Genomic DNA, 20,940 nt, shown 5'->3' with positions numbered 1-20,940 from the left:
ACACCAATTGTTACCAACAAACAAATATTGTATTAAGATCACACAAGAACAACAGTACAACAACAATAGTAATCAATTGTACAACCAATATATATTTCCTATGATGGTACCATCAGGTTCGTACAATATAACTCACTGTGCTCCAAGTGAGCGAAAAGAAGAACATTCCCCAATGTCTCTATTCCGGCATCAAGCCCAAGTCGATCCGCTCCAGCGATCGTCAGAACGATGTCCAATCGAGACCAGAATACCGTTCGGATGACAGTCACAGTCACGCGGCCAAAGCTGCGCAAAGGTGCCCTCAAGGCGACGGGGAAATCCAAAGGCGCCCTCCAGGCGACTGAGAAATTCCACCCCCGGGTATGGACGTTTCACGGCTCCAAACCAGCGAACAGCAGATTTACCTTCAAAATCCACGTTACACACACACACACACACACACACACCAGATAAACGTCTGGATGGAGTGAAAATGGTTGAAGCTAAGCGAAAAAAACTTTGCGCTACGCGCAAAGCGCACGGGTCAAAATGGCCGATGGCCCGTTCGACGCGTAACGGCCCGACGATGATTCTCCTCGGAATCAACCGCTAAAACCTGACACACAGGTTGATCTGTCACAGCGATAACAACTCTGTCGCAAGAATCCCTTTCCCGGGAAACCGGAAGTTCGCTAGTGACCTCCGTTCATCAACGTGTGCTCCAGACCTCGAAGCAGCTAGGCTTCTTCTCCGACTCACTCGCTCCGCCTTCTTTTCCTCCTCTTCCTCTTTTTCTTCGTCATCGTCGGGTTCCGGTTTCATTTAAAACATTAACTTTTTTACCTTTTGAAAATACAAATGTCTATTTCCCTTAAGCGACAACAATAATAATACACATGGAATCAAAAATGTTTCCAGTGGATGAAAACCACAACAACGGAAGTGACGAATCCGTAACAATACGTCTATTAATTCCACACTGTCTGAATATACCTTTTGACCCTTTAGACTGCTGACATCCCTTAGACCTTTGAAGACCCTTTAAGTCCCCCAAGACCCTTACCCTTAACACCACAAAGACCCTTAAAGACTCAAAAGCTCCAGAGGACCCAAAATAACCTGAAGAGCCCGAAGACCCAAAAGACTCAAAAGACCCCAAACACCCAAAATACCCTGAAGACCCAAAATACCCCAATATCATGAAGACTCCCCTCCCCCCCCCCCCCCCCCCCCGCCAAGATCCTTAAGACTACCTTTTTTTACTTTTAAGAGCCTTTCCTTTCAATACTTTAGACATCTATAGATCCCTTCACCCTTCCAACCTTTTATACCCTTTAAACCTTTACACTCCTTCAGTCCCTTCAGTTCAAAAAAGAGAACCATGACAATTACAACTACATATGGGCAGGGTGCAGCCCGAAGTGGAGATCGGTTTCTGAGGTTTGGGACATGGAATGTAGGGACAATGACAGGGAGATCATGAGAAGTGGTGGAAGTATTGCTCAGAAGAAGAGTGGACATATGTTGTGTGCAAGAGACGAGATGGAAGGGAAGTGGTGTGAGAATGGTGAAGGGTAGGCAGGGACAGAAATACAAGTTTGTGTGGCAAGGGTGCCCGGAGGCCGTGAATGGTGTTGGTGTCCTGTTTTCTGAGGAGTTTGTAGACAGTGTGGTGAGTGTGACTAGAGTGAGTGATAGGTTGATGATGGTGAAAATGATGATTGGAAAGCTCTTGGTGAACGTCATCTCGGGATATGCTCCGCAGGTTGGTCGAAGCAATGAAGAGAAGGACAAGTTCTGGTGTGCGATAGAGAAGCTGATGGAAAACGTGAAAGATGAGGAAGTTGTTGTGGTGGGAGGAGACCTGAATGGACATGTGGGAAGGAGTATGGATGGTTTTGAGGGAGTTCATGGGGGTTACGGATATGGTGTGAGAAATGGAGAAGGTGAAAGGATTTTGGAGTTTGCTGATGGAGCCGATTTGTTGATTTGTAATACTCAGTTCCTGAAAGAGGATAATAAGCTTGTTACGTACACGTCAGGTGGGTCGACGACAACCGTTGACTACCTGATGGTGCGTAGGCGAGATAGGGGGCACCTCCGGGACACAAAGGTGATCCCGGGGGAGGAGGCTGTTTCACAGCACCACTTGGTTGTCTGCGACATAAGGGTGAAAGGTGCGAGGAGAGCGCGGCGGGTGAAGTACCAACCAAGAATGAAGGTGTGGAGGTTGAAAGAGGTGACAGTAAGGGAGGCATTAAAAGAGAGGCTGAGTAGGGTAGTGGATGATGTGGTTGAGCTTGAAAGTGGTTGGATGTCAATGAAAGCTAGTCTGTTGGGAGCCGTTGGTGAGGTTTGTGGATGGACAAAAGGACCACCGAGGCACTCGGAAACATGGTGGTGGGATGATGAAGTTGGAAAGAGTATTGACGAGAAGAGGAAGAAGTTCAAGGAGTGGCAGAAGGCGAAGGGTACGGGAGCAGAAACAGCAGAGCATGAAATTTATAAGGCAGCCAGGAAGGCTGCAAAGAAAGAGGTAGCAAAGGCGCAGGGGGCATGTAGGAAAATGTTCGGAGAACGCTTGGATTCGGAAGAGGGTCAGAAAGCAGTATTCAGGATTGCAAAGCACATAGCGAAAGAGAGGTGTGATGTGATGGGGGTGAGTTGCTTGAAGGATGAAGTGGGACAAATCGTTGTCGACCCAGATGGAATTAAAGGAAGATGGAAAAGATATATGGAAATGCTGTTGAATACAGAGAATGAATGGGATGGCAACATAGAGAGTAACCCAGTTTTAGGACTGGCAGAGAAGATAACTGAGAAGGAAATTGAGGAAGCGATAAAAGCAATGAAGAGTGGAAAAGCGGGAGGGCCGACGGGAGTTGTGGGAGATATGTTCAAGGCAGCAGGAAGTTGGGGTGTGAAGAGAATGACAGAGATCTGTAATCTGGTGGTGAAAGAAGGCCGCATTCCAGTGGATTGGGAACCGAGTACCCTCGTCCCTCTATACAAGGGGAAAGGTCACCCTCTGGAGTGTGGCTCGTACCGAGCGATAAAGTTATTGGAGCATGGAATGAAGGTATTGGAAAGGGTGTTGGAGAGAAGGATAAGGAAGAAAGTGAAGATCGACGAAATGCAGTTTGGATTTATGCCAGGAAGAGGAACGACAGATGCGCTTTTCATTGTGAGGCAGTTGCAGGAGAAGTACATGGAGAAGAGGAGGAAGTTGTTTTTGGGGTTTGTTGATCTGGAGAAAGCATTCGATAGGGTTCCACGCAAAGTATTGACATGGGCATTGAGGAAGTGAGGAGTGGAGGAATGGTTGATCAGAGTAGTGATGGCAATGTACAAAAGAGCGCGCACAGCTGTAAGGATGAAGGACGGGAACAGTGGTGAGTTTGAGGTGAAGGTGGGAGTGCATCAGGGGTCGGTACTAAGTCCACTACTATTTGTAGCTGTGATGGAGGTGCTGGCTCAGAACGTAAAGGAGGGTTTACCGTGGGAGTTGTTGTATGCAGATGATCTGGTGTTGATTGCGGAAAGTATGGATGGACTGAAGGAAAAGATGAACAAGTGGAAGGAATGTATGGAGACAAAAGGTCTGAAGGTGAATATCGGAAAGACGAAGGTGATGGCAAGTGGTAGAGAGCATGTGGTGAGGTGGAAAGAACTGGGAAGTGGCCGTGTGCTGTGTGCAGGAAGGGTGTCGGAGTGAACTCCATTCAATGTACAATGTGCGCTGAGTGGGTTCATCAAAAATGTAGTTGGCCTGAGAGTGTCATTTACCAGTGTGGCAGCTACATTCAAATGTAAGGTGTGCACAGAGGGAGCTGCAGATGGAGGAAATGTTGAGTTGGATCTTGGAGACGGCGTGAAGCTGGAAGGTGTGAAAACATTTTGCTACCTCGGAGACATGCTGATTGGAGAAGGTGGATCAGACTCGGCAACGGTTGCTTGAGTGAGATGTGCATGGAAGAAGTTTCGGGAACTGAGTGGCGTGCTGATGAGGAGGAGAGTGTCGCTGAAGCTGAAGGGAAAGGTGTATGCTGCATGTGTGAGAAGTGTTATGATTTATGGGAGCGAGACATGGGTAATGAACGTAGAGCAGCAACGAAGGCAGGAAAGGGTGGAAATGCGAATGGTTCGATGGATGTGTGGAGTATCGTTGAGAGAGAGGAAGACAAATGATGAATTGCGAAAGATGATGGGAATATTGCCTGTGATTGATGCTGTGAAGAGGAACAGGTTGAGATGGTTTGGTCATGTGTTGAGGAAGGATGAAAGTGACTGGTTGAGAAGAGTGATGGAAATTAATGTAGAAGGAAGTAGAGGACGGGGAAGACCGAGAAAGACTTGGCTAAAGATGGTGTAAGAAGAAATGCGGGCAAGGGGGTTAACAAGGAGAGATGCAGAAAATAGGGCAAAATGGAGAAGATTGTCATGGAGACCGCAAGGCTAACCCCCGCTCTAGCAGGGAAAATGGCCTTTAAAATGCATGTTGTTGTTGTTGTAGTCCCTTTCGACCCTAGACTTTAACACCATTTAGACCACTTGGACCTTGACCATTTCGAGCTTCACACCACTTGGACCTTTTTTGATTACAAATAAATTACAAATAAATAATATCACCAATATTACAAATAAATTTGTACAAAAGAAATGTTTGTGTTATGAGTGGTGTAAATCATGACAATACAGCAACTTAAATTCAGTCAGGTCATTATCGTCAGTTAAAACAAGCCCGTGTCTCTGCGGCGACAATGTGTGGTGAAACGAGCGTAGCGAACCGAGCCACGCTAATAACATCATATTAACATGTTGTGTAACATGTTGTGAAAGTAGAGCCAGAGACCTCGCAGGAAAGGTGCCTTTATTGCAATCGACCTGGTGCATCTATACATAATGATCACAACATTAGTCTACATGATACAAGCAAAGCATCTCAATACATTTAAAATGAGGCAAACTACTAAGCAGCAAATCAATAACTCTTACCTAACTCTCAGCAAGTCATAGCAGCAAATATGACAGTCTCCCACTCTCACAGCTGGTAACATATCAAAACCGCCCATCTCTGCAGGGACCGCCCCTGCCAGACAGTTTTGTGTATCACGCCAGCAACTGGCTTTCCTTCGTCCAATTCATCACATTCTCCCTCTCTTAACTCTCAGATGCAGGCGTCACAAATCCTACATAAACGCAGCCATTGGGCCTCGGAGGCCCCACGAATGTATTTGTGTAAAGTTTTTTAATTTTCATATTTTTGTCACTGAATTATTTGTAACCAGGTTATAGGAGCATATAATGAGGCTCATATCAAGAAATTAATGATATAACATAGTAGTACAACTACATTTATGCGGGGCCTCAAAGGCCCCAGGCCTGCATTCGTGTCGGATTTTCGGGTTATAAGTGAAGAATGAAGATTTTCCCACGATCCTGGATGAAGTTTTTTTTTTATGTCACTGAATTTTGTGTAACAACGTGAAAGTCGGTGAAAATGAGGCTCATTCAAAAAAAAAAAAAAAAAAATTGTCCAGTATCGTTTTTGCAACAAAAAAACCTTGTGGGCCTCCGAGGCCCAATCACTGCATCCAAGGGTTAAGAATACCGCAAATAGGAATAATCAAAACCGAAACAAGTCGGAGGTTGACACAGCCAGCCACCGCGCATGCGGTACACGCCATCATCTCCATAGCCCCCGGTGCTATGCATAGACCACTCTCCGTCACCCGGCGATCTATCAGGACCTGGCGAGTCCACGGCCTGAGGAAAAGGAGACATGATTCCGTACTGCAAGGCAGTGTCACCCCCAGTAGCCTCGGCTAGGCTTGAGTCGGCCTGGACGGGGGTAGTCGAGTCAGCTTCTGTTTCGTCCATCTCACCACAAGGTGCTAGAAGCCGAAGCGGTACAGTGGTTTATCAGCCGTCGGGCAATCGAACGTGCGCATTGCGGATTCGCTTCAAGTATATCTACCCGGTCAGCAAGCGGTTCATATTTGCTTTGACGAACCATGCGTTTTAGCAGTGCAGGTCCAGGCTCAGCTAGCCACGAGGGAAATGGATGAGCGCAAGAACCGCGACGTTGGTACCGGAAGTCTCTCATGAGGAGTGGCATTAGTGGAGGTGCACAGCAGGGAGCGGATCGCATGCAGTGCTTCAGGAAGCACCCGCTCCCACATGGTCGGGGCTAAGCCGCAGGTACGCAAGGCCATCGTGACAGCCCTCCAGATAACACCGTTGTATATTTCGATTTTTCCCGTTCCCTCGGGGGTTATAGGCAGTGGTATGGCTGGAGGCGATACCACACTCAAGGACAAATTGCTTTCGCTCCCGAGACATAAAATCAGTCCCACGGTCACTGTGTATGAAAGCCGGATACTCGAACATCAGGAACAGCTGCCGAAAGCAGCGGAACACTGTCAGGCAAGATGTGTCAGTGCATGGAAATAAGAACGGGAATTGTGAGTACTCGTCTACTATTGTCAGCATGTACCGATTACCGGGCAGAGGCCCCTTGAAGTCGACATTCAGGCACTCCCATTGTCTACCGGCGTGTTTGAGGGTACCCACCGCCGGCTGGTAAAAACTTGGTTTAAGTTCCGCGCAAACCCTGCAGGTCTTGCATAACTGACGTATCTCATCCACGGAGAAGGGTAGGTTCTTACTCCTAACAAACTGGACCATGCGCGTCACGCCAGGGTGACAGAGCGCCGCGTGGATATTCTGCAGGTCGCCAACGGTCAATCCCGCGCAGACGGGCCGAGACAGTGCATCAGCCGCATGGTTGTACATACCCGGCCTGTACTTAATTTCAAAGCAATAGTCAGCCAGTTCTATGCGCCACCGAACAATCTTCTTGTTCTTTATCTTTTCAGAATGTTTACCATCATACATGAATGAGACGGACTGTTGATCAGTTATGACTGTGAAGCACTGTCCGAGAAGGAGGCGTCTCAACCTGCGGATCGATTCGACCACGGCGTATGCCTCTTTTTCTATAGAGGAGTGACGTCGCTCGCTATCAGTCAGTGTTCTTGAGAAGAATGCCACCGGTCGGCCATCATGACTCAATGTCGCTGCGATTGCACAATCGGACGCATCTGTTTCGACCACGAAAGGAATTGTCTCGTCGATTGAAGTTACGACCTAGCTGGCAATGTCTCCTTTTAGTTGTTGAAATGCCGTCAGCGTTGCCAAGGGTAGCGGGAATGTTTTGATTCCACAAGGGGTCTTATCTTCTCTGAGAAGTGTGGGACCCACATGCTGGAATGAGCGAATAGTCCCATTGTGCTTCTTAAAGTCGCACGGTCAACGGGAGGGGCAAGGTCGAGTCGGGCTTGGAGGCGTGCCGGATCAGGCCTTATCTCCCCTCCGGACACTGTGCACCCCAACAGATTTATGGTTCCCACAGAATAGCTACATTTCGATTCATTGAAGGGCAGTCGGTATTTACGAGCCACTTCTAAAAACCGATGCAAGTTTGAGTCGTGATCCTTTCGATTCCAACCGCAAATGCTCACATTATCAACGTACACTAATACATCTTTCACTTGTTCCTTTGCCAAAATCTCGTCTATAGCTCTCTGGAAGCAAGGCACTCCGTTCGTAACTCGAGAAAGAGACACTGGATTTTTGTCCAGGTTAAGTTGTGCGCATTACGTGTTGTGCGCATTACGGTCAAGTTGTGCGTCAGTTTTGTCCAAATCCAGTGTTGGTAACGAACGGAATTCTACGGAATTGATACAACCACTGGCCGGACTCGAAGGCCGTATAGGGTCGGTCGGCAGAATCTGATGATACGCACTTTTGAAGTTGAGAGTGCTGAATACTCTATACTTAGATACCGCCCGAACCATATCCTCCATTTTGGGTAAAGGATATGCATCGAGTTGAGTGAATCGGTTAATAGTTCGGGAGTAGTCTACGACCATGCCTTTACAATGGTTTGGGCTGTCGACGACTGGAACTTGTGCGCGCCAAGGTGAACGGCTGGGTTCGATAATGCCTTCGTGCAAAAGGAGTTTAGTTTCAGCGGCTATAAAGATAACATCCGGCTGGGAATACCTTCTAGATTTCACGGCAACCGGATGACAATTAGCAGTTAAGCTCGGGAATAGTCGAGGCGGGTCAACAGCTATCTCGGTGAGGGCGCAAACCGGGCCCGGCTCGGTGCCCACGGATAGAGTGTGAGTGCCGCCGAACTGCATCTCTAAGCGTTTGTGCCGATTCAAAAAGTCGTGACCCAGGAGGATGTCGGAGCAGAGGTTAGGGAGCACAAGGAACTTAACATTACAGTAAGTAACATCGTTAGCAACGAGCTCAACCACACACACTCCGTGCGCTCACTGCCATATGGCCCCCGAGGCCATGTACACGCGCTGAGTCGAGGCGGCTGAAGTCCACCCGAATCGCTCCACGAGACGAGGGCTGAGGTAGCTCCGATCGCTCCCAGTGTCGATCAAAGCTTCCACCGATTGGCCGTTGATTTCGACTGGCACCAGGGCACGAGTAAGGCCGCTCAGAGCTCTTCAGGTTCCCGTCAACAAGCGCGCTCCCGCGAGCGTCGCTCACTTGGTGTTGGGCGTGCGACAGACTTTGGCAAAATGCCCTCGCTTCCCGCAATTATGGCACACCGATTCCCTAGCGGGGCAACTTGTGCGGGGATGGCGGAGATTGCCGCAAAAAAAGCATTTGCAGGTCTGACCAGCGGGCAAGGTCACGGCAGCCATACGGGGCTCGTTCACTTCCTCATCTGAGCTCTCGTCTCGTAATGCGCGAGAGAGCAAGCGCTCGCCCGATGTCAGCTTCCGGGTCGCCGCGATTGTGCGTACGTGTTGTGTCGTGAGCAGTAGCACTCGCAGCTGTGAAGGGTCAACCATAAGAGTCGGATATGGCCTGAGCCGACTGTAGAACCCGAGCTTGGTCGAAGGCCGTTTGGAAATCCAGTGTCTCTTTCTCGAGCAGACGTTGTCGGATGGCAGAAGATTGCAGACCCGTAATAAAGGCGTCACGGATCAGATCATCGGTGTACTGCAGAGCCGTACAGTCCTGAATCGCGCAATCCTGAGCCAGCTGTCGTAAAGCCTGGCCGTACTGATGCATGGACTCCGAGCTGTCCTGCCTGCGCGTTGCTAGTAAATGGAGAGCATACACTGTGCTGTGCGGTTTGATGTAGAGGGCTTTCAAGGTAGCCACAGCTTCGTCGTACGTCGTGCAACGAGTGATGTATCTATCGATGATATGAGAGACGTTGCTGGATAATACATCGAGTTTTGGCGCCTCCGTAATGTCCGGGACCAGTTCCGTAAAAGGTCATAGAGAATTGAGCCAGTGATTCAACTGATCAGCGGAGTCCGGGGAGTTCGGATCTGCGGAGAAGCGTTCCAAGCGAATAAGCTTCTCCATCCTTCGGAGGTCGTCTCAAGGAAGATTGCAATAAATTGTTGTGAAAGTGGAGCCAGAGACCTCGCAGGAAAGGAGGCTTTATTGCAATCGACCTGGTGTATCTATACATAACACAAGATCATAACATTAGTCTACATGATACAAAAAAAAGCATCCCAATACATTTAAAATGAGGCAAACTACTAAGCAGCAAATTAATAACTCTTACCTAGCGCTCAGCAAGTCATAACAGCAAATATGGCAGTCTATGGCAGTCTCCCACTCTCATAGCTGGTTACATATCAAAACCGCCCATCTCCGCAGGGACCGCCCCTTTCAGACAGTTATGTGCATCACGCCAGCAACTGGCTTTCCGTCATCCGATTCATCACAGTGAACTACAATGGTACTCAATAGAGAGCATACCTCCGCCAGGCTGTACAGTTTACGTTTTGGATCCACAGATCTGGATCCGGAGCCGACCCAAAATTGAATCAGCTTGTTCTTGTCGCCGAACCAACTAATTCACCAAGTTTTGTCATAAGTCGTCCATCACTTTTTGAGTATTCTGCTATATACCAGTTTTAGACCTATTACTCAATGGTGAAGAATCACTTGAGAAACGGCTTTGCATTTGCAACTCTCCGATCCACCGGTAGCTGTCCAGACTCCAATGAGCTGTTAAAATATATTGTCTAGCATCATGCTTAAACCAAAGGCCTCATTGTCAAACTACTTTAAAAAGGTGATCCTCGAAACTGTGACAATTGGCGTGAGATTACCATGTTATCTATCCCTCCCAAGGTATTCTGTAAAATTCTTCTTATAAGGATTGAGGCAGTCATAGACATTAAGCTGAGACAAGAACAAGCCGGCTTTAGGAAGGGAAGAAGTTGTATTGATCAGACCGTTGCACTGTGTAACATCATCAAACAGTATCTAGAATGGAATACCCCTCTGTTCATTAACTTCATCGATTTCAAAAAGGCATTTGATAGTTTGCATCAGGATACATTATGGAAGATCCTACGAGTATATGGAATTCCTCCCAAATTCACACCAATTAGAAAGTTTTATGAGCACTTTGAATGTCGCGTCATCCTAGACAATGCCATCTCTGAGTGGTTCCCTGTGGAATCTAGAGTTAGGTAAGGGTGCATTATCTCTCCCATTCCATTTTTTTGGCACCATGGTTGGGTCATGAGAAAAATCACATCAGAAGGAGCCCTGACGCATTCACTGAACATCACTTTCTCATTTAGAAGACCTCCATAGGCCAAAAAACCTAGAAGGCCAAATACCAATTGGCGTAGGACCGTGTTGACAGAGCTCAATAAAATGGATCTTACCTGGAGCAGGGACATTTTGCACAAGAAAGGACAAAGTGGAGGGAGATAATTTTAGCCTTATGCCACATAGGGAATGAAGAGGATTAATAAAAAAAACAGGAAGATGTCATGCAGAGCACGATACTTGCAAAATCCACCCACCCCCCCCCCCCCCCCCCACCAAGAAAAAATGTTGCAATTGATCCAGCAAATTGTCCATTTCATCAAGATCAAAATTGACGATCTTGATCAATAGGATGAAAAGTGATGATTTTAGATGAAAAATGATCTTAGAAGTTTGACCTAGAGTTGACCTTTTGACCTTAAAAATCGTTTGTTTCCCAATTCAGTGAGGCACTATGCAAATGCTGTTAAATTTTCAAGTCAATTGGATAAAAATTGATGATTTTCCAGATTAAAATTGATGATTTTGGAAGCTTGACCTCAAGTTGACCTTTGACCTCAAAAATAATTCTGGACCAGACGGCATCAGCCCACGGGTCCTAAAATCCTGCTCTGCCACTCTATCTCACCCTCACTCTGTTCTTTTCACCCTCTCTTTTGCTCAAGGTCATCTGCCAGCATCTTGGAAATCAGCAAACATTACCGCTTTACACAAAAAAGGTGCAAAAACAGATCCTTGCAACGACAGACCAATCAGCCTGCTTCCGAAGTATCAGCAAAGTCATGGAATCCATCAAGCTTCGGATATCAAATCCTTCCTCTTCTCCAATGGCTTGATCTCCAATCATCAATTTGGATTCAGACAAGGTCATTCTACTCTGGACATGCTGCTTCGGCTGTCTCAACAATGGATGGAGGTCCTCAATGCCAAACAGGAAATCAAAGCCGTCTCCCTTGACATATCACGTGCCTTCGATGCAGTCTGGCACCCTGCTCTGCTCACCAAACTCTCCTCCTATGGTATCCATGGAAATCTCCATGCATGGATTGTGGACTTCCTCTCTGGTCGCAGCCAACGTGTGGCCCTGAATGGATTTCTCTCATCTCCCCTTCCTGTTCAGGCTGGAGTTCCCCAAGGCAGTGTTCTGGGCCCTGTGCTTTTTCTGGTCTTCATCAATGATCTCTGCAACTCTCTGGAAAATCCTCTCCATCTCTTTGCTGATGACTCAACTCTCTGCCACTCCATTCCTCATCCCTCAGATCAGCAGTCTGCAGCCTCCTCACTCTCTGCAGACCTGGACAAAATCACAGACTGGTCAAACAAGTGGAACATGTCTTTCAATCCTGACAAATCTCACACTCTTACTATGTCTCTCCGAAAAGACCGACTGGACAACCCTCCCATCTACTTTCTCAACAATCCTCTCCAAGAAGTTCTGTCGCTCAAGCTTTTGGGTCTCATTATCTGCCATGATCTTTCCTAGGAAAACCACATTTCCAAGCTGGCCTCCAAAGCCAGTCACTGATTGGGCATCCTCCATCGTGCGAAGTCCTTCCTTGGCACACCTGAGCTCCTCACCACATACAAGGCTTTCATCCGCAGCTCAATGGAATACTGTTCTCCCCTCTGGGCCAGTGCTCCTGCCTCACACCCAGCTCAGCTTCACGCTGTTGAAACCAAAGCTTTCAGAATCATTGGAATCTCCCGCGATGAAGCTAACTCCGATGGCCTTTCACTCACTCACCGCAGGCAGGTTGGTGGTCTTTCTGTCTTCTACCGACTCCTCTCCGGCCTTGCTCCCCCAGCTCTCTCTGTGCTCTGTCCCCCATATATTCCTACAGGTCACACAAGATCTGCCAGCAACCCTCTTATGATTAAACTGCCAAAAATCTAGGCTCTCTGCTCACCTTCACTCTTTCATTCCTCTTTTCTCCCACCTCTGGAACAAACTCCCTCACTCCCTTCAATCCCACTACTCCCTCCAGGTCTTTAAAATAGCTGTTCACCACCATCTCTTATCTTTCCCCATCCAAAACCTTGATCTTTTCTCCCCTCGCTAATTCACCCCAGATCCACTTTTTGGAAATTCCAACTTCTTTCCTGGAAGTCCTTGCAGTGTCAATATGTTTTATACCTCTCCCACCTCCCCCCAAGCCCTCTCCCTCCCACAGATCTCTCGATGTCCCTGCTCTCAAATGTTGTGTTTGTGTCCTTCCCCCTCTCTCCCCATCTTGTCTACCGCTCCCCTTATTATATGTTTTATGTGTCGGTTTGACTTTTTGTGTGATTAATGTTCGCTCTTTCACGAGCCTCGATCTTGTACACAAAAAAAAAGAAAAAGGTTGGTTTCCCAATTCAGTGAGGCATTATGCAAATGTTAAATTTTAAAGTCAATCGGATGAAAATTTACCGTTTTTCAGATGAAAATTGATGATTTTGGAAATTTGACCTTGGGTTGACCTTTGACCTCAAAATAGTTTGCTTCCCAATTTAGTGAATCAATATACAAATGCTGTTCAATTTTCAAGTAAATCTGATTTAAAATGGCGATTTTAGAAATTTGACCTCCAGATCACCTTTGACATTTGACCTCAACATCAATAGGCTTCTCAATTGTGACGACCTCTACAACTTGTTGATGTTTCGTGAATATCGGTTGAAAATTGTGACCTGTAGGCGACTGACATACAGACAAACAAACAAGAAACATGTCGTGCATAACATGATACTTGCGAAATCCCTAAAATAAGTTGTTAGCCTATGATGACCTCAAAAATACTTGGTGGTTGAATTCAGTAACCAGATATGCAAATCCTCTTAAAATTCCAAGTCAATTGGATGAAAATTGAGGATTTTAGAAATTTCACAAAGTTGGTGACCTATGTTGACCTATTGATCTTTTGACACCAAAAACAATAGGCTTCTTGCTTATGACCAACTCTCCCGTTTAGTGAAGTTTTGTGTAGATCGGTTCAAAATTGTGACCGGTGGGCAACTGACATACAGACAAAGACAGACAGACAGACAGACAGAATAATGCACAAGACCAACCAATATACTTGAAAAATCTTTGATTTTGCAAGTAATAAAATCAAGATTAAATCTCTCCCGCCAACTCTTTAAATACTCTTGGATGAATATTGTTACGTTTGTAGGGGGTAGGGATACCATCAACCAGGTAGAGTGCATAAATTAGCGTGCTCTGTATGTCACAATGAAGAAAAAGAACCCCCATGTACCATAACTAGCGAATTTGTATTAGCCCAGATGTCGTGTAAGGTGTATCTTCGTCCCCATTACGAGGAGTGGGGTATGTTAATTAGTTCAGGGATTATGGGTAATTTATCCCTTGTATGTCGTTACCTCTGTAATTTATTTCCTACATCCCTTTTGGCACCACACCATAGACACTTCGCCAGAATCCCACATTTAAACGCCCTAATCAAAAACCTACCGGAAGCCAGGACATTGAGCGCTGCCGCTGATAACATTGACATTGGAAGAGCACAGGACGGGTGGGCCGAAGGCCACGCCCAGAAGGGCAGTGATTGGTGGGGGTTTTGATTGGCACAAGGCCGGGGTAAGATGTGACTTGCTGATAAGAGCAGGGAAGGACTGGTAGGGAGCGACTCGCTCGACTCGGTAGGACATTTTTGATCTTCTACTTGGCTTTTCGCGCTAGCAGACATTTTTGGCTTCTACTTGGCTTGTCGCGCCAGCGGACATTTCTCGCTCTTCTCCTTGGCTCCTCACTCTGACCGAATTCCCTCTTGCGCTTTTTCTCACCTGAACCTCGTACGAGCGGTGGCATTCCTCTCTCGGGCTCAAGGGAGCGATCGTGAACGGCCGTGTTTGGAGATCTTGCTGGTGGTCATGAGGAGGAAGATCCGCGGCTTTCCAAGCAAGAGGGACAGGTGTACGAGCGCTGCTGGCTCGCTACAGTGCGACACACAGCCAAGGCCTGGGCTCCCGCCAACGAATGAGCGATTCCCGCCAACGAATGAGCGATTCCCGCTAACGAACGAGCGGTTCCCGCCAAGGCACGGAGACGATTTTGATGACCCCTGACGAGACCCCACCAGCAATCAGAGTTAAGTGCACACAGACGCTATTTATTTGCAGTTATTTTATATCCTTTGTCTGTGTTCAGGTCTGTTTGAGAGTGCTCCAATTTAGGAATTTATTGTTATTTGACTGCGTTTTATTTTGTTGCCGGCATTTCTTAATAAAGCCGGCATTTTCTTGTACATTTTAAATTCGTCTTGGTTTGAGTTGATTTATTGCAGGTTTGAGGACTGCCGGTGGGATCCGTGAAGGTAAGCGCTCTGGTTTCTCCCCCTCCCTCTTGTTTCCCCACTCGTATTCTCCGCCATTTGAACTGAACGCCTCGGAGTAACAGCCCGTTTGGTCATCCGTGCTACCCTAAGGCGTTCACCAAGGGTAATCATGTGACATTATCATCTAATCCTGGAGCTCTATCTTCTTTCGGGTCTCCGACCCGTTTCTATACTTCCTCCAATTATACCTGTAGCAAGAAAGCCCTTTTGCATCTTCTACATATATTGTGTAAATACGGATGATAAATACATTTAAGCCTGCCATCTCAAGTTCATCACGAACTAATTACCTCCACCACCAAACGTGGATGGAGGATATGTTTTCACCTGTGTTTGTCTGTCTGTCTGAGCAGCATATCTCAAAAGGTTATGGACGAATTCGGACGAAACTTGGTGGAAAGGTTGCGTGTGTGACAGGGACGAATTGCTTGGATTGTGGTGAAAATCTGGATCCAGATCCAGAGATTTTTCACCATGAGATAGGGGGGAAACGATGTATAGCATGATATTTTAATAAGTTATGGACAGATTTGGACGAAACTTGGTGGAAAGGTTGGGTGTGTGAAAAGGACAAAATTATTAGATTTTGGAGAAGATCCGGATACAGATCCGGCCTATCAGTGGGACATAAAAATGTGAATTATTCAGTCTGGTGGAGGCATGCACTCTCCCGAGTTTTCCTCAATGGGCCCACACTTGCCTTAACCTGAACTTTACCCCTTCTGGGGTTAAAAGGCTGATTATACTGTTTAATATTTTTGTTTATATCGTTCTTGTATTGTCTTTTGGCTTGCCTAGCTATTTTCTCAACTAGCCTCTGTTTCCACATATCCTGATCCAAATCCGACTCCCGTCTCATTGTTAAATAAACTCCCTCTGCTTATCCTGAATGAATATCACGCCTTACCGTCTTGCTCAACCACCCTGACCTTTTCTGCCCATAAAAATGCAGTCCGAAGTGAAATATACTGGCTCTGTACACAGCACACATTTACTACGTAAGGACTGCCCATTCCCTGCCCACATCTCTGCTTGCACCTCCCTCTCACCTCCGCTTGCATCACACCTCCCTCTCACCTCCGCTTGCATCACACCTCCCTCTCACCCCCGCTTGCATCACACCTCCCTCTCACCTCCGCTTGCATCACACCTCCCTCTCACCTCCGCTTGCATCACACCTCCCTCTCACCTCCGCTTGCATCACACCTCCCTCTCACCTCCACTTGCATCACCCCTCCCTCTCACCTCTGCTTGCATCACCCCTCCCTCTCACCTCCGCTTGCATCACCCCTCCCTCTCACCTCCGCTTGCATCACCCTCCCTCTCACCTCTGCTTGCATCACTCCTCCCTCTCACCTCTCCTTGCATCACCCCTCCCTCTCACCTCTGCTTGCATCACCCCTCCCTCTCACCTCTGCTTGCATCACACCTCCCTCACACCTCTGCTTGCATCACACCTCCCTCACCTTTGCTTGCATCACACCTCCCTCTCACCTCTGCTTGCATCACACCTCCCTCTCACCTCCACTTGCATCACCCCTCCCTCTCACCTCTGCTTGCATCACTCCTCCCTCTCACCTCCACTTGCATCACCCCTCCCTCACCTCTGCTTGCATCACCCCTCCCTCTCACCTCTGCTTGCATCACCCCTCCCTCTCACCTCTGCTTGCATCACCCCTCCCTCTAACCTCCGCTTGCACCACCCCCACTCTTACCTCGGCTTGCCCCACCCCCACTCTTACCTCGGCTTGCCCCACCCTTCCTTCTCCCACAAAAAAAGAAGCGTCAAATCGTGTTGTCATGATTTTATGAACCCCCTTTCTGTACACAGAGTACGATGCATAGGAGCTTAAGACGTTTTCTTTTAAAGGATCCACAAGCTTAAGCAGACATTCAATTAACATTAAGGGTGAGAACTATCAATTGATGAGGAGTTCATGAACCAGCAACAGAATTTTCACCAGACAATTACAACCATTGTACGTACTTGTAAAACACCACCCCAGATGTTGTTAATTTTCTTTGATTTTGAAGTGACATTTGAAGGCCACACCGCGGGAACTGCAGGGCTCGGTGCATGAGGCTTTCCCAGGACTTCGAGTCTCCTCTTCTTCCACAGATTCTCATGATCATCCTCATCCGAGTCACCGCTACTCCCCTCACCGCTCGAGTAACTCGCCACCACGCTACGGTAACGCGAGGCCGCGAGGCTCTGGGCAGGTGGCGATACCTGAGGGGGCGTCAAGCCCATCGACGCACGATCCTGGAAGGGGAGACGAATGAAACATTCTCCATTGATTGAACTTCCACAACCTGCAATGAGAACCACCAACTAATTCCACTTGATAGCGACACATAACATGGTATATGTATTGGAGCACTCACGGGCACAAGCGCCGTGTCCGTCTCTGTAGCAGAATCACAATCAGAATCAGAAACCTCTCCCTCTTCCAAATCGCCAAGCAGCTCCGCATCCATGTCCATGGCTTCACAAGCCGGAAGTACGGCGCGAAACAACAACGAGGATTTTCAACGACACCTCATAGTTGTCGAAGAAATTTTACATTCTTTCCACTTTCGAATTCGATTTAAAGGTTCACTTTAGGCAAGTCAAACATCGGAATGAGAAACCCGCGTATGAAAATATGGGCATAGCAGTTAAGTCTGCCTATACACTGCCTAATGCGATCATGTTATTATTATGCCCGAAAAAAAGGGAATTGAAAAAAGAAAAACAAGCACAGATACATTCAATGTACACCGCCCCATGCCAGAAAATTAAATATCCTCCCGCGCGGCATTGCCGGGAGCGGAAATGGCGCCACGCAGCTCATCGAGACTGTATTGGGTGGCAGAGGTTTACAATAATTGATTGATTAATTGCATAATTAAAATCAATAAATAATGATCACAAAATATTTTCTTAATCAATTGGCTAATAGCATACCTAAACCACCAGTGATTCATCCGAAGCTGTAACTTTTTGAAAATTAATTAAATAAGCCATTAATCGAAATTTTTCTTTTTCATTATTAATTGAATAATTACATAATTAATCGATTAATTGTTTAATCAATAAATCAAAATATCCTTTACAGCCAAATCACTTGGTAGTTGGCATGCCCAAATATCAGCTTCCTAACTCAAAAGGCGCCTGAGATAACGCCTGAGATGAGAAAGAAAATAAATAAGTACTTAATTAATCGATTGTAGAAGCTGTGCTCCAACGTAAATCGGAAGAATGGATGCGACAAAAAGCTGGAATTCGTCCGAGTTTCTTTATTGTGTCAAATCAACTCGGGTACTCTGAAAAGCCCGTTTATCGGGCAGCAATATATATACACATTATCCCGGAGCGTTTGCCCGGGAAAGGCGAGACTGGGCGTGCCCGGGCGTCCTGGGCGAACCCTGGAAAGGCGAGTCTGGACATGCCCGGGCGTCCTGGACGAGGCCTGGAAAGTCGAGAGCGGGCATGCCCGGGCGTCCTGGACGAGCCCTGGAAAGGCGAGGCTGGGCGTGCCCGGGCGTTCTGGGCGAACCCTGGAAAGGCGAGTCTGGACATGCCCGGGCGTCCTGGACGAGGCCTGGCAAGTCGAGAGCGGGCATGCCCGGGCGTCCTGGACGAGCCCTGGAAAGGCGAGGCTGGGCGTGCCCGGGCGTCCTGGGCGAGCCCGGCATGGTGATCGCTCCGTGTCCTCGGTAGGTGCAAGGCGATTGTGTATACCCAGCGGTAGCCGCTACACACGTCCCCCCAGAATCGACTTGCACCGGCAGGGTCAATTTAAGGGGGGTCCTGATGACCCGGCCGAAGCGACCTCTGGCGGGTCGTGGGGGGGGGGGTCCGGTGTGGTGGTGGGCGGTCGAGTGGGGGGCACCGTAGACGGGGGGCGGCCTCGCCGCGGCGGAAGGGCCAACCGTGGCGGTTGGTCGATGTCCAAGTGCACCGGCTTGAGGCGGTCCACCGCAATCCGGTCCGACCTGCCGCCGATGTCGATGACGAACGACTTGTCGTCCTGTCGCAGGACCCGGAAGGGCCCGTCGTACGGCGGCCGGAGTGGCCCCCGATGTGCGTCATGACGCACAAAAACGTACTCCGCTGTGCGAAGCGCTGGGGCGGACGTAGGACTGGGGGTCACCGTGGTGGGACGTTGGCATGGGGGCAAACCGTCGGGCGTTCTCCTGGAGGTCCGAGCGCTGGTGAGCTACGGACCAGGGACTGGTAGCGTCGGGCACGAATTCGCCCGGGACACGTAGCGCCTGGCCGTAGACAAGCTCGGCGGTGGACGACCGGAGGTCCTCCTTGGGGGCCGTGCGGAGGCCCAAAAGGACCCACGGCAGCCGGTCGGCCCAACCGCTGTCCTGAAGGCCGGCCATGAGCGCGGCCTTCATGGAGCGGTGGAATCGCTCGCACAACCCGTTGGCTTGGGGGTGGTAGGCCATAGTACGGTGGAGCTTGACCCCCAGGTTGCGGGCGACTGCACCCCACAGCTCGGAGGTGAACTGCGGTCCGCGGTCCGACGAGATGTCCGCCGGTGCGCCGAAGCGGGCGACCCAGGTGGCGATGAAAGCCTGCGCCACGTCGGCGGTGGTGGTGGAGACGAGGGGAACGGCCTCCGGCCACCTGGTGGTCCTGTCCACCATGGTGAGCAGGTGTGTGAAACCCCGTGATGGGGGGAGGGGGCCCACCAGGTCCACGTTGACGTGGTCGAAACGTCGTTCGGGCACGGTGAAAGGTGCTAGCGGGGCCTGGGTGTGTCGGTGGACCTTGGCCTGTTGGCAGGCTGTGCAGGTGCTGGTCCAATCGCGGACGCCCCGTCGAAGGCCGTGCCAGACGAATCGCGCCGACACCAGCTTCTGGGAAGCTTTCCGGCCCGGGTGGGAAAGGCCGTGGAGGGAGGCGAAGATGCGGCGTTGCCAGGTAACGGGCACGATGGGGCGAGGCTGGCCTTGGGAGACGTCGCAGAGCAGGACAGTGTCCGCGAAGGGGATGTCGGCCAGGCGGAGGCCCGTGTCCGCCGCCCGGAGGGCTTGCACCATGGTGTCGGTGGTTTGGTCCGCAGCCATAAGCGCGAAGTCCACGCCAAGGTGGACCGCGTTCGCGCTGGCCCGAGAAAGACAGTCGGCCACGGCGTTGTCTTTGCCGGCGACGTGCCGGATGTCCGTGGTAAACTCCGACACGGCGGAGAGGTGGCGCTGTTGGCGGGCCGACCACGGCTCCGTGACCTTGGCCATTGCGTAAACCAACGGCTTGTGGTCGACGAACGCCGTGAAGTGTCGGCCCTCCAGGAGGTGGCGGAAATGGCGAACGGCCAGGTGTAGACTGAGGAGCTCATGGTCAAACGTGCTATATTTGAGCTGTTCGGCCGGAGTTGCCGGCTGAAAAAAGCGAGTGGCTGCCAAACCCCGTTCACCCATTGCTCATGTACGGCGCCCACCGCGTAGTCGGAGGCATCCGTGGTGAGGGCGATGGGAGCGTTGAGCACCGGGTGAGCGAGCAGTGTTGCGTCGGCGAGGGCCCGCTTTGAGCTTTTAAAGGCCGCGTCCATTGCTGCGGACCAGACGACGTCGTGCTTGGCCGGCTTGCTCCGGAGGGCTTCGTAGAGGGGCCGCATGAGTTGAGCAGCGCGGGGCATGAAGCGGTGATAGAAATTCAACATTCCCAGGAATTCCTGCAGGGCCTTTATGGAGCGGGGACGGGGAAACGTGGTGATGGCCTCAACCTTGGTTGGCAGCGGCACGGCCCCGTTCTTGGTGATGTGGTGGCCCAAAAAATCAATGGCCGTCGTGCCGAAGTGGCATTTGGCCGGGTTGACGATGAGGCCGTGCTCGCTGAGGCGCCCGAACAGTGTTCGGAGGTGGAGGAGGTGCTCGGCCCGGGACGTGCTAGCGACAAGGATGTCGTCGAGGTAAACGAAGAGGAATGGCAGGTCGCGCAGCACGCCGTCCATCAAGCGCTGGAACGCCTGAGCCGCGTTCTTGAGGCCAAATGGCATTCGCAGTAATT

General features: G+C 49.4%; 1 protein-coding gene across 1 annotated transcript in view; it reads right to left on the bottom strand.

Annotated features, from left to right (window-relative positions):
• Nucleotides 1-17,675, bottom strand: part of PHAX (phosphorylated adaptor for RNA export) — a 76,154-nt gene extending 58,479 nt beyond the window's left edge. Inside the window, exons 1-2 of the mRNA XM_068107983.2 lie at nt 17,322-17,675; nt 16,924-17,199 (exon numbers count right to left, since the gene is read on the bottom strand). Of these exons, the coding sequence (XP_067964084.2) occupies nt 16,924-17,199; nt 17,322-17,420 (375 nt within the window). The 5' untranslated portion in view covers nt 17,421-17,675. The remainder of the gene's footprint in view (nt 1-16,923; nt 17,200-17,321) is intronic.
• Between the last annotated feature and the right edge of the window lie 3,265 nt (nt 17,676-20,940).

The sequence above is a fragment of the Myxine glutinosa genome, chromosome 2 (genome assembly GCF_964187855.1).
Source record: "Myxine glutinosa chromosome 2, kmMyxGlut1.1, whole genome shotgun sequence".
Classification (NCBI taxonomy): Eukaryota; Metazoa; Chordata; class Myxini; order Myxiniformes; family Myxinidae; genus Myxine; species Myxine glutinosa.
Note: the sequence above shows the minus strand (reverse complement) of the source record. Positions and strands in the feature narration are given on the sequence as shown.